This window comes from Aspergillus bombycis, assembly GCF_001792695.1.
Source record: "Aspergillus bombycis strain NRRL26010 chromosome Unknown contig00026, whole genome shotgun sequence".
NCBI lineage: Eukaryota > Fungi > Ascomycota > Eurotiomycetes > Eurotiales > Aspergillaceae > Aspergillus > Aspergillus bombycis.
In genome coordinates, this window is record NW_019170028.1 from 97,024 (window position 1) to 110,367 (window position 13,344).

The 13,344-nt window shown below is 46.7% G+C and overlaps 6 protein-coding genes across 6 annotated transcripts; 4 read left to right on the forward strand and 2 right to left on the reverse strand.

Annotated features, from left to right (window-relative positions):
* Nucleotides 1-594: 594 nt before the first annotated feature.
* Nucleotides 595-1,148, forward strand: ABOM_003661 (BTB/POZ domain-containing protein; the record flags this gene model as incomplete). Its single annotated transcript, XM_022530791.1, has 2 exons — nt 595-626; nt 698-1,148. The coding sequence occupies 2 exons, from the start codon at nt 595-597 to the stop codon at nt 1,146-1,148; spliced, it is 483 nt and encodes a 160-aa protein (XP_022390790.1).
* Nucleotides 1,149-1,753: 605 nt separating this feature from the next.
* Nucleotides 1,754-3,113, forward strand: ABOM_003662 (aldehyde reductase 1; the record flags this gene model as incomplete). The annotated part of the gene is made up of 7 exons (XM_022530792.1): nt 1,754-1,822; nt 1,888-2,034; nt 2,109-2,213; nt 2,269-2,550; nt 2,609-2,664; nt 2,735-2,880; nt 2,947-3,113. 7 exons carry the CDS (start codon nt 1,754-1,756, stop codon nt 3,111-3,113), a joined length of 972 nt encoding a protein of 323 aa, XP_022390787.1.
* Nucleotides 3,114-3,626: 513 nt separating this feature from the next.
* Nucleotides 3,627-4,560, forward strand: ABOM_003663 (N-terminal L-serine N(alpha)-acetyltransferase NAT4; the record flags this gene model as incomplete). The annotated part of the gene is made up of 2 exons (XM_022530793.1): nt 3,627-3,726; nt 3,845-4,560. The coding sequence occupies 2 exons, from the start codon at nt 3,627-3,629 to the stop codon at nt 4,558-4,560; spliced, it is 816 nt and encodes a 271-aa protein (XP_022390788.1).
* An 85-nt stretch (nt 4,561-4,645) lies between these two features.
* ABOM_003664 (GPI-anchor transamidase subunit GAB1) lies at nt 4,646-6,134 on the reverse strand (the record flags this gene model as incomplete). The annotated part of the gene is made up of 5 exons (XM_022530794.1): nt 4,646-4,884; nt 4,933-5,555; nt 5,604-5,806; nt 5,861-5,925; nt 5,993-6,134. 5 exons carry the CDS (start codon nt 6,132-6,134, stop codon nt 4,646-4,648), a joined length of 1,272 nt encoding a protein of 423 aa, XP_022390785.1.
* A 378-nt stretch (nt 6,135-6,512) lies between these two features.
* On the reverse strand, nt 6,513-8,594 carry ABOM_003665 (fungal specific transcription factor domain-containing protein; the record flags this gene model as incomplete). Its single annotated transcript, XM_022530795.1, has 4 exons — nt 6,513-6,950; nt 7,022-7,307; nt 7,364-7,796; nt 7,853-8,594. The coding sequence occupies 4 exons, from the start codon at nt 8,592-8,594 to the stop codon at nt 6,513-6,515; spliced, it is 1,899 nt and encodes a 632-aa protein (XP_022390786.1).
* A 2,396-nt stretch (nt 8,595-10,990) lies between these two features.
* nop7 (mRNA-binding ribosome synthesis protein NOP7) lies at nt 10,991-13,161 on the forward strand (the record flags this gene model as incomplete). The annotated part of the gene is made up of 3 exons (XM_022530796.1): nt 10,991-11,012; nt 11,066-11,164; nt 11,234-13,161. 3 exons carry the CDS (start codon nt 10,991-10,993, stop codon nt 13,159-13,161), a joined length of 2,049 nt encoding a protein of 682 aa, XP_022390783.1.
* Nucleotides 13,162-13,344: the final 183 nt, after the last annotated feature.

A 13,344-nucleotide genomic window follows, 5' to 3' on the forward strand; every position in this document is an offset into this window, starting at 1 on the left:
TCCTGCAGAATGCCCCTTTCCATACTGCTTTCATGACTTTAGCCTGGTTTATGCTACTTCTTACTAAGTTGATACTCATGATCCATCTTTCTGAGTGTATATTTGCATGATCACGATTTGTTAAATTCCCCTGACATGATACTTTGGTTAACTTATGAGACACTCTCAGACCGGAAAAATCAAAATAGCTTATGCAGCAGAAATCCTGAAAAATATCATTTCCAAAATTCCTTTACAAACGACTGATGTACTGCTAACAAGTGAATATCCTTCACTATAGGAGAAAGAGTGATTCTAAGGAGGTCTCTTGAAATTTACACTACTTGATGATAAGAGTGGGCACATCCAGAATCAGCTACAATTTCCAAGTGAATGTAGTTGTATCCTTGTTCATCCTCTACCATCGCTCCTTGCTCTTCATCATTACCCACCCATCTCCAATCCATAAAATCCGGCCAGGCTACTACTAAGCCGAAACCAACTGCCAGTTTCTACTTCTCTAGAAGATCCCTTTTGCAATCTTCGCACGACTTATCGTACTCAGGATCAGAACTGTCCCTTGTCTTCCTGAAGTGCGTCTAAGTTGAACCCACGATGACAACGGGAACCAGCAACGCATTTCACGAGTGAGTTTGTCCTCAAATAAGAGAAATCCAAAAGCACTGGTATTTTAGAAGTATATTAATAGCCTCGACAGATTCCTCGAATCGGACGTCGTCTCCCTTCAAGCTTTCAACTCCACACATGTGTTCAAGGTCCACAAAGCACTTCTTGACGCCAAATGCGAAGTTATTGCTTCGGCATTCAACAGTAATTTTACTGAGGGTCGAAGTAGAGTATATACCTTTTCTGACAGCTCGGAGGATACTCTGGCGCGGTTCCTCGAATGGGCTTATCGAGGAGACTATGCTGAGCCGGTCGTAAAGCATTTGGACAAGACAACTGACCAGGCTAAGAAAGCCCATGCTAGCGATCAGCTAGAGAGCCTTGACCATCCACTGGTGGCTCATATGGCACTTCTCATCTTTAGCGAGAAGTATATCGTTCCAAAACTGAGGGATTTTGTCTTTGCCAAGATCAAGGTGGCCATCCAGGTCATGAACAAACCATATACGGCGAACGATCGCTTGGTGTTATCTCTCTCTTGAAGCTTGCATATACAAAGATTCCTGCAAACAAGTCCTCGGCCAAACTTCAGGAATGGCTGGCGCACTATGCTGCGTTCAGTTTTGATGAGCTCCGCTACCAGCCTTCATTCAATGACGTACTCAAGCATTCTCCAGATTTGGCTTCGAAAATACTTAATAGATTGAGCCCGGCCTATTGTCCTCCTTGGACAAGTGAACATAAAGGGTTGAATGGAGATTGGCTTTGATTTCGGTGTACCATGTACTCAAGTCTATCGTTCCTCTATCCCGTAGGGAACGGCTTGTGTGGTAATGGCGTGCGAAGGAAAGTTCTAAGGACTACGTTGCAGAGGTAGTTAGGTAGTTATCGCGCAATACACTTATTAATTGAGCTCAATTGCCGATCATTGTAGAAATCAATGGATAATTATCCGCCATAGTTGGGCAAGAGATGAGGGGTAAACTATCACCTCATTTTCCGAGTCGGCCCAGTTCCGATATCTCCTTTTTACTTATTTCTCTGATGATCTCCCCTTTTACTATATAATTCTCAAGCTTGTGCCGCTACACAGAAAGATATTGGACATTGTTATAGCTTGCTGTACAACACAGAAATCTCGCTCACCATGTCGCTAGGAAGAACTTTCAAACTCAACTCGGGATACAATATCCCCGCCATCGGACTGGGAACTTGGGTACGTATCGAAGCGCGCACCAGAAAACGATACCGATTGCACTTGACTTCTACTAACAGTCCTAGCTCTCAAAACCACACGAGGTTGAGAACGCCGTCGAGGCCGCTTTGCGCGCAGGATATCGCCATATCGATGCCGCAGCATGCTACCAGAACGAGAATGAAGTAGGAAACGGCTGGAAGAAGTCAGGTGTGCCTCGAGACCAGATCTTTGTCAGTAATCTCTTTGCCAGGCGATGGCGTTTTCGTCACTATGAGTATTGCGACATGGGCTGATTGCAAGACAGATCACCAGCAAGTTATGGAACACACATCACCATCCCGAACATGTCGAGGAGGCTGTCAGCAAGACCCTTAAGGACCTTCAGACAGACTACCTGGATCTATACTTGGTTTGTTCGCTCTGTACATCATTCGATCACAAGAAAATTGGCCTAACTGTACCAGATCCATTGGCCCGTCGCATTTGAACATACAAACGAAACTCTCACGCCTATTGATCCGGTCACGAAGCGATTCCGTTTGGCGAACGTTCCTATCGCCGATACCTGGGCTGCTCTGGAGAAGCTTGTGGAGGCGGGCAAGCTCCGAAGCATCGGTGTGAGCAATTTCACGCAGGACAAGATCGACGATCTTCTTAAGACGGCGAAGATTCACCCGGCTGTCAACCAAATCGAGGCTCATCCTTATCTCCAGCAACCCGGTCTGCATAAGTACCTGAAGGAGAAGGTCAGAATATCTCTATTGTGTAATGTGCTTTGGAGTACAGATGCTAATATACGTACAGAATATCCTATCCGTCGCATATAGCCCTCTGGGCAACAACATCTACAACGCCCCACGGTAAGGCCCTCAGCTCTCTGAAGCATATAACCCGCAGCACGCAGTCCACTAATACCTATGAATATAACAGGGTCGTCGACGACCCCGCAGTCAAAGCGATCGCTGATAGATTAGGCAAAGACCCAGCCGCCCTTTTGATCTCGTGGGCAGTCCAGCGCGGCAGTGCCGTGCTGCCGAAGAGTGTCACTCCCTCGCGAATCGAAAGCAACTTCAAGGGTACATTCCTACCCCCGCTTCTGCTGTTTAATCATGGGTCCAGACTCCAGAGACTAATTTCTCTAGATTTCATTATTCCCGACGCTGAATTCGAAGCCCTGAACCAACTTGACCGTAACCAAAGATACAACTTCCCCTTCCGTTGGGGTATTGATGTCTTTGGGGAAGTGGGAGCTGAAGAAACGGAAAAGCGGGCAGAGGAACATGCTGCGAAGCAGAGGGAGGGAGCTTAGATATTGATCGTCGTGTAAGATTGTGTTTACTTGGTCTCTATGTGTCTATTTTGGGATCGCATTCATCGCTGTGGACAACTTTATATATCTGCGAAGGCTCAAACAATGAAAATCCTAGAAATGGATTTCATTAAAAAGACTCAAAAAATTTAAATAAGACAGGAAGTAGAGAAAAACAGAAAAGACCCTGTCTATCTAAATGCATACCTACACGAGCAGTAAAGCGGTGTCAACTGATGCATGCAGGATGAAGATACTACTAGTACAGCAGTACTACTAGTAGTAAGAGTACCTACTGTGAGTACTCCTATCAGTTCATTGGATGTCAAAATTTATGCTCGGACACCACACCAAAGCAATTAATAAGAATTCCTCCTGCACCACGATCAAACCCAAACAATAAGAAAGCCACAAAGCTACCCTGCAAGATACCTAGTTAATAACAGGGACAAGTCTTGCAGATTGACAGGCTTGATCAATTGCTATACATTTCCACATAAAACCGTCATTACCATGTCGTCAGCCGGTAAAGACAGGGTTACGAAGAATAAATCGACGCGGCGAGATGCGACGAGGCGCGAAATCGAACAATTAAGCAAGAAGCTGGGGAAAGGTATGCGAACCCATTATAACATCCAAATGCATCAATGATTTCAGGGCGGACCAAGCCTGTGCGTTGCGACCGCCAGCGCATGACCGGCTCGAGTGGACGCGTTCTGACGCGTTCTTAGATGGCAAAAAAAGATTGCCCCTGGTGGAGCGCACCAACAAGTTATCGCTGGCCGAATTTGTGAAGTCATATGTATCGGCTGAGGATCTCGAATATCGGAGAAGTCCTGCTAAAAATCCGACGGCCTCGGGAAAGGAGCAAGAGTTACATTACTCGCTCGATATCTACACCGCTGGCTCTATTCCGGATGCGGATTTTGAGGCTTGCTTTAAGTTGATTGAAGAAACGTCTTCAGATGCTTACAAAGGGTCTGGCTGGGGGTGGTCTCCGAAGAAAAAATTGAAGGAGATGCGACTGCCTGATATGAGATATTTGATTTTGCGACAGGGTTCGAAGACGACTCCTGAGAACATAGAAAATGCGGAAGGGGGCACAATACCCCCCACCGGTCAATTCCTAGGGTTTACCTCGTTTATGGTCACGTATGAGGATGGGAAAAAAGTGATTTACTGTTATGAGATCCACTTGTCGTTGGCTGCTCAAGGCCAGGGACTTGGTTCGCAGTTAATGATACGACTGGCGAACATTGGGCGACGGATTGGCCTCGAGAAAGTGATGTTGACTGTCTTCCGATCGAATGACAAGGCAGTAAGGTTTTATTATAAGCTTGGGTTCACGGAGGATGAGTATTCCCCACCACCTCGCATACTACGAAACGGGATGGTGAAGGAGCCGGACTATATGATTCTGTCTAAGTCGTTGCGGTCTAACCGGTGATAACTGCCTGGAAATTACTGACACACGCCACAGTGTTCGCATCAAGGCCGCTGTATTCATACATAATAATGATTGATACCATATCTTAAACTTGTCTAGCCTCTTTGCCGCGCATTTCGGGATTCTCTTGCTCCCACTCATCTCTGAGCACGGCGAAAATGGTGTCTGCCAGTAATATCGATAGCCCTAAGCTCCACACCAGGGTGATGGCGTAGAAGAAGTTGGCGTTGCCGGAGCCGGCATAGATCCATAGGTGATAGAACGCAGGGCCCAAAAGTGTGGCATACAAAAGAGCTGACACCGCAAAGAAAGTATAGCGCATCACTATCCACAGTTAGTAAAAATCGGCATCTGATAGATCTTAGTACTTACGAGGGAAAAGATGCCTATACAGGGGCAAGAGGGCGAAGTATAACGAGGCGTCTGAGATGCTAGGGTAAGGTTTGAAGACAGCGAAAATGCCCAACAGAGAGGTGATAACAAATAGAGGTTGCCTCCGCAGTCGCACGGTTAGGCCACCAACGTATGCCGCTAGATGAAGCCAGAAAACTCCAAGGAAGAATTCCCGGAACGAGTCGAACATTTCGATGAAGAAGTACCACCAAAGGCCGACGTTAGGTGTTAAATCAGGAACCAGTAATTGAAAGCCATATGTCGCAGAGATAAATTGAGAGAAGTCTCCAACTATCAAGCAAGAAATTCCAAGTAGACCGGCTATGCTAAGCAAAAAGATTGCTAGATGCTGTACGGCGAAGATGGCGACTCCAGATGGTGGCTTTGGTCCTTGAGCACGTCGGTCATAACAGAGAAGCACGAGAGGGATGAACAAGAGAGCTGGGTAAATTGACAAGTAGGACGCGAATCCTAGGGAAAGCATGGCGTTGAGACTATTTCCACCAACGGCATTGGACAGTGCGTATAGGATCCCGGTGGTGGTAAAGACGCCTGTTGACCGGCCAAGGCATGTTGCGATAGTAAATGGGTTGAAAAGAAACCTGACCAGTCAGAGCCGATACTCCACTCGAGGGAACAACGTATATTACCATGCTGCAACAGAAACCCCGTCCCATCTAATGTGTTTCCGCAATGCTGAGAATAACCTCCCCGAGACTGCTTGTCCTGAATCGGATATCGTGATCAAAGCGTTCGCGTTTATAAGATCGATCAATGAGTAGAAAAGGGCGGTTGGTAAGGGAAATTCTCTAGCGTTTGGAAGCAAAGCAAAGATAGGGAGGAGAAGCGGTGCCTTCATAGGGTATCAGGAAAGTATCATTTTAGCTATGGAGGCCAGGTTTCCTACCTGATGGAAGACGCCTCCGTCATAAGGGGAAACATTTCGCGTGTATAGGAAGAGACCTTCCTGAACTGAGGCAATATACGTCAGTACCTCTGCATTGAAGCGCAGCTGCTTCTCGATCACATTGTCACTCACGTCGTTTGAAGCTGCTGACCGGTGTTGATACCTCAACTCTTCCGGTCAACAAGTCGGGGAGCGACGGGAAAAGGACCAAGAGAAGAAGCCGCAGGGCGAATGCGCCCACGAACACGGCTGCTTGTCTTCGATCAACCGGCATGACACTATCATGAAATATTGCGAGTGCAGTACATAGCCGAACGGGGTCAACAGGCCCGGTGGATTTTGGCCTGGGGAACTGTTCGAGTTGGTTGGTCCAGCTGTCCCTTTTCCATATCAATTTAATCGCCCTGCCAAGACTCTCCGCCTTTTCCGTCTGTAGGTGCACGGACCATCGGATATGCCTCCAGATCCATGGAACTACTACTAGTAGTACTACTATTACTTCCTCGAAATACTGCGACTGTTCTACCTCCGGTGATCACCGGTCAAGATTGCTCGATATGGTCTTGTCTATAGACCCTCTTCTGGTCATTCCGTTGATTCATACGTCGTCATCTCAAGATGTATCGATATCTCTAGAAATCATTAAGGGCGCTCAAAATCCCATACTAATGTTAGTTTGTCCATCCCATACCAGATCGTCAATCCAATTGAGGAAGTCCTCGCTAGTAAATGGCTCAGGTAATGACTGAGACTCATCCGAACCATCCGAAGATCGGTCAATGTGAAAACCTTCTGCCACCTGCTGTTCTGGCTGCACCTTCTCCAATTGACTATTGGTATCTCTCGCTGAGATTAGACCCTGATTCAGAGTATCATCTAAAAGTCGACTGATCACCTTGCTTATTTGAAGACATAGCTGGTAATCGGAGCGGTTTCGTGAGTTCTGTTTCTCAACCCACGAGATTGCAACACTCAAATCACGGACTATACGGGAACAAGGAATAGAAGAAGGCAAAGGGAGTCCCTTAAGCGTGTGTTGGTGAAGTTCCGTTGCGAGAGTACCGGCACCAGGAAGACCATAGAACAGAAACTAGAGAAATCAGGTGTCAGTTGAAAGTGATCAAGGTTTATCCTGCCTTTTTTTTTTATGCACGAACGTACGATCCATGTGAACCTCTCTCGCAACTCAATAAATCGCTCTTGTTGCTTCATCAAGTCAAGCATGCCTGAGAGCAGTCTCATTGAAGTATCCAGAATAGTGGTAAGTGTGTCTTGGCCTTCCTGTTGGAGCATTCGTAGGATCTGAAAGCCACAGTGAAGATGATCTAAATGAGCACTCAAGAGCACAACACATGATCTCGGGCTCAGGTAGTCCCAGACATCACTCCTATAGCGGTATTGCATTGGGACTCTAGCCCAGATATTTTCGTACTCTTGGTATAACTCTCTGTGACGGGTTAGTTATTATCGATTGATGAGCTCGTACCGACGGTATTGACATACAGGTGCTGCTTGGTCATGCATTCCCTCCGGTTTCCTAGTGATAGTCGTAGTATCTTGGCTCGAAGGCTTGATAATGCAAAACGAATTCGTATTCCTGTTGCTGGTCGAAGTAATTTTTCTCTCTCAAAGGAGATCTTCCAACCGTCCTCATCCAATTTTTCTAGGGCTGCATTAAGCTCACTTCCAACCAGCACTATCTCTTCTTCATCCAGATCGAGTGGATATATTATATCACAGAAGTTACAGTCAATGAATGGTGGCCTTTCAAGGAGTGTTGCAAGGTTCATGTCTCGACAAACTGCTGCAGCAAAGAGCCTCTTGCGAGTTTCAGACATGAAGAAAGGTACATCAGACTGTAATGATATCTGGCGGTGATATCTCAAAGTGAATAGCTCCGCAGTTAATGAGCTGAAGCAACGATATAGGATACTGCCTGTTGCAAGACTGTAAGAGATCGGCTATTGAGTTGGGAGCCCAGGAAACACATACTTGTATCCCCAAACACGTTTGATGCTAAAGCAACATTTGTATGCCGCATCCAAGTGGTCATGTCGTTCAACTGGTTAAATTCTTCACATATCTCGATACATGCTCTGCTGGCTGTGTACATATTCGTAGCAAAGGATTCATAGCCAAGTGGCTTCTGTGGCTCAGCAGTATGAACTGAAGCGAGACCCGCAAGGGCGAAAACAACCCCAAGAAGTTCCCATCGAAGATTGACTCCTCTGAACCACCCACAAAATTCTTCTACAGTGGTATTTACAGATATGGGGGGAAGGGACTTGCGTGTGTTCTGGGTTAAGCCAGCGTAAAGATCTACCCCTGCTTTTATATCATCATACAGAGTCGAGAACAGCTCGAATAATAAAGGCCGGGGGATGACGAAAGATCGGCTGCGGTCAAGATAGTTGAAGATGAGGTCCTTGTAATGTGAATAAGACGCATATAGGACCTCAAGGTAGTGGGCTGCTATGGTAAAACTAGATGTAGACGGAACTATCCAGCCTTTATCTGTTCCAGGCGAGATTTTGGGGGAAGTCGATACAAATCCGGGAACTCCAGGTTTCCCAAGCTGCTCTTCATTGGGCTTCCCCTGTGTGATCTCGGATGAATGTAAATGACTTGATAGAAAGGTTGTATTCGGACTGTCAAGCGATACATTTCTCTGCCGTCCAGGAACTGATGGTTTCGTCATGCAAAAATGGCGGTATTTTGTCCCAGGACGAGTCATTGGAGCGGGATGGTAATAACACTGAATAGATTTAAATCCAACCTCCATGTCATTTTAAGCATCCCAAAGCAGTACACAGGGCTCCTCACCTTCTCCGGTATGCTGCGGGAACGACATCTGGCGCATGTTGGTGTAGCATGATCACACCGCACCTTGGACAGTCTGCAAGGCTCACAAGAGGTGGGCTTGCCGTTCCGCCGATACATTTTTAGAGATTTCTAGCCGGAGGTATTAGACTGAGAGAAAAATAGTTTTCTTTGATCACTGCAGAAGATTGGGAACTCAGAAGTTGTGACCATTTACTCCGAATAATCTATTCCGAGCTCTTCGTCTACTAGCTAGATTGGGAATCTCCAGTCCGAAACTCCGAGCCCCTTCACGACATCAATCTACAACACGAGACGTTAGAAATTACATATATATTCAAATGATTGCGCTTGGTTTCATGTGAACCGTTTAAATCAAATGAGCCACAGTGTTCAAGCCAGGCAGCGTGGACAACGGAGCTGGAAATCCGAGTACTATCAGCCCTATGCAAGGGTGTGTGGTCAAAGATTCATCGGAGTTACATGTCATCCCTCTCCTCCACCCCTCCTCCAGATTGATGAAATGCCGGGTACAGATAGTCTAGTAATCGTTTACTCTGGGTTGAATGAGTGATAAGTATACTAGTATTATGGTAAACTAATTTGGTGCTACAGAAGTGTGGTGGGAGGGTAAATAAGGCATTAGGGCAAAATATAAATAAACTTATGGAATGTAATGCATTACTCCGTAGTAAGTTAGACGATTCCAAACAGCGCAGTTGAGTGAAGAGCAAAACAAGATTCAATTTCATAATGCCCCGTGGGTGTATCTGGAAAGGCAAGTGATATGTAGAAGGGAAAGACTCGCCTGTATCTTGGATTGACCACTGACTGACCTCAATTTTCAAGGAAAAACACGATGTCTTCTTCAGCTCCTCATTCCCCTGCAGAAATATGCGCAGCTGCAATGGCGGTTGGAAACGCACTTGCTCGCTGTGGAAAGTATGCCCTTCTTGGCGGCAGTGCATGTGTGGTTTTGGGCTCTACCCGGGCAACTCAAGATGTAGATTTGTTGTTCTTCGGGGTGGTATCTCAAACACAAGGCAGTTGCTGCGTGCCTCCTCTGACTTTGAGGTTGAAGCAAGAACAAACCATACAACTTATAAGGCAACAATACCTGTACAGGTCAACATCCTTGCGCCACCTACTTTGTTTCAAGGGCCCTTTGATCAGAGTACTGAGTTAAAAATAGTTGGAGGCATCAAGGTTTTGAAGCCAGTCTTGCTTCTGAATGCAAAATGTGGTCCAATCAATGGCCGATCTACAGAGGGAAGAAGAGAACCGATTTTAAGGATATTAGCTTTCTCCTCGATTTCTGCGCCGAAAGCCCAGAGTATCTTCCAAAAGCCACTGAAGTTCCCAAAGCAACAAGTCAATTTGTTCAGATACTTATCCAGGTTTATGGAGGCCAGGAAAATTGGGTTTGAGCGGGTTATAACTTGCAGACGGGTTCGTCCTACCCGATTCATTGAAGAAATACCACTGCTGACGCGTGCGTACGAATTAGGCCGCTTTAACAGAAACTAGGCTATGTCCAATGGGGCTGAGCCTTTCAGGAGGAACAAAAATATTACGAATCGTGCAGGATGTTTTAGGGAGTGTGTAAGGCACCTAACCTAGGGTTTAGGCGAAACAAGGCATTTTACCAAAAGACCAACATTACCCGCGAGGTACCACTCGCGGGCCCTAGAACCTACTAAGTAGGAATAGTCTAAGGTCACCGTGTACCTTACACAGTGGAAGGGGCAAATATATTTAGGTCATGAGAAAAGGTGTGAGGGGATCAGGTTGGGTTTATATATAGTTCAGTTGTGAGATGGTAGAGTATGGCCCATGGGTAAGGGCAAGCGGATGATTGTCCACAGCAAACTGTGGTCGGCGGCAAAAGGACAGTTCGATGGGAGCGGTTTTTAGTGCCCCGCTAACCGTGTTGTCGTATAGTACTATTGCTTTTATCGATTTTATGAGGGGATGTAGCCAAAACACGCCCCGTTGAACTGAGGCTCTCCCGCGTAAAAAGCTGTATGTGGGTCTACATAACTACTACTTAGTTAGTTAGTATAAATCATATTATTAAGCAGTCTCCTGCATTAAATTAAGCGGAGGGCCTGAGCTTGCTGAGGTAACCGGTGGGCGGTGTTGAAGGGTCGGAGGATGAATTACCATACCCAAAATGGAAAGGCTAACCACATCCAGTAATTCAGTTCTCCAAAAAAAAAAAAAAAAAAACTTATCGACCATAATTTTTCGGTATCAAAAGAACCTTCTTTAATCACCACCCATTAACACTTTCAGCACAACCCATCCAAGATGGCGAAAATTAAGAAGAAGGGTACGCTTCAACTAAACAATCTCGTCCCGGCAGGTGCTGATAACATTATACAGGAACTTCTGGCCAGGCCAAAAACTATATCACTAGAACTCAGGCAGTTCGCAAGCTTCAGATTTCCCTGCCTGACTTCCGTCGACTATGCATTTTCAAAGGTATGTTCCATAGTATACTTCATAGTGGACCATGATCGATGCTGACTAGCGGTTTCTGTTTTCAATTAGGCATCTATCCCCGTGAACCTCGGAACAAGAAGAAGGCCGCCAAAAACTCGACTGCCAGCACTACTTTCTACTACACGAAAGACATTCAGTATCTTCTGCATGAACCCCTCCTCCGGAAATTCCGTGATCAGAAAGCGCTCTCGAAAAAGATTGCCCGCTCCCTTGGACGTGGAGAAGTGAGCGACGCTGCTCGCCTGGAGAAGAACCATGCGCCGCAGCTCACTTTGGATCATATTATCAAGGAGCGCTACCCAACTTTCATCGACGCTCTGAGAGACTTGGATGATGCCCTGTCACTTCTGTTCCTCTTTGCGAACCTTCCTTCCACTGCACATGTACCCCCCAAGACGATCGCGCTTTGCCAACGACTTTGCCATGAGTTCCAACACTACCTGATTGTCACCAACTCCTTGCGCAAATCATTCCTTTCAATCAAGGGTATCTACTACCAGGCGACCATTCAGGGACAGGATATCATGTGGTTGGTGCCTTACCGATTCGTTCAGCGGGTAAATGGAGATGTCGATTATCGAATCATGGCCACTTTCGTCGACTTCTACACCACTTTGCTAGGATTCGTGAACTTCCGTCTGTATTCCACTCTTGGATTAAGATACCCCCCCAAGTTCGATACCAGAAGTGACGAAAATGGAGCTGAATTGGCGGCATTTACCCTTGAGGGACGCGCGGTTGGCGAAACAACCAAGGCTATCGAAGCCACCAAGCAAACAAGCAATACGGCTAACAAGGCAGTATCCCGGGATGTCCAGGCCAAGGTTGACAAGGTAATCAAATCGGCCGGTCTGGACCAATCAAAGGACGATCAACCTGTGCAGGCGACAGAGGAGTCGACCGAAGAAATTGACAAATTCGAGCCTGCAGCTCCCGAGGCGGACACACTCCTTCAACCCGCTATTAGCGGAGACACAGCTGGTGCTCTGTTTGCTCCCTTCACATTCTATATTTCTCGAGAGGCTCCTAAGGCTCCCTTGGAATTCATCCTGCGTGCCTTTGGTTGCAAGCGTATCGGCTGGGACGCTGTTCTCGGTGATGGAGCGTTCACACACGATGAAACTGACACCCGCATCACCCACCAAATCGTTGATCGTCCTGCACTGCCAGAATCTTCGCTTCCGGTTGTTCCCGCCGCCTCAGAGAATGGTGCTGGTGCTGTTCAAAAGGTCAAGCCTGGTACTCGTATCCCGGGCAGAATGTATGTTCAGCCCCAATGGATCTGGGACTGCATCAACGAAGGAAAGCTTCTTCGTCCTGATCTGTATGCACCTGGCACTACTCTTCCCCCCCATCTGAGCCCATGGGTCAAGGCCACGAAGGGTGCATATGATCCTCGTGCTAGTCTGGCTGAGCAAGAAGAGGAGGGCGAGGCTGAAATTGCAGCTGAGGAAGAGGAAGAAGAAGATTCCGATGAAGAGATGGAGGAGGCCACTGATGGAAAGAAGACTGACACCAAGGCTAAAGACTCAGCTGAGGAGGAAAGTGAGGACGAGGATGATTCTGTTGATGGAGGTATGGATGTTGCTGATACTGATGACGATGAGGACGAGAGCGAAGAGGAAGTGGAAGATGAATTTGGTGGATTCGAAGAAGAAGCTGCCTCCGAATCGGATGATGAAGAGGAATCTGCTCGCACTCAGCATCAAAAGGAACTTGAGGCGGAAGCTGCTGGTCTTCCATTCTCCTCCTCTGGTGCCGCCGGTGATTCAACGAAGAAGAAGTCTTCTCAGGCCAAGAAGGTAGCGTCCAAGAAGCGTAAGGAAGAGGAGGAGCTGGAGAGGCAAAAGATGATGATGAGCCGCAAGAAGCGGAAGCTGCTAGAGAAGATGATGTACTCGAACAAGAAGCAGTCAGAAGAGGCGGCGAAGCTGCGCTCCAAGCGCAGAAAGCTTGAAAAGGGCGCAGAGAAATAATGTAACATAAAAGTTGACTGTTTGACAGAATGATATCCTTATGTGGATTTCGGTGATAACCAACAAATCGGCGTTCTGATTTAGTGTTTGTTCATAGCAATCAGTTCTACATACATCATACATAGATCTGCTGTAATTCAGTTGCAATTCTATTCTCCGTTACATAAACCCATCCCCACCTAG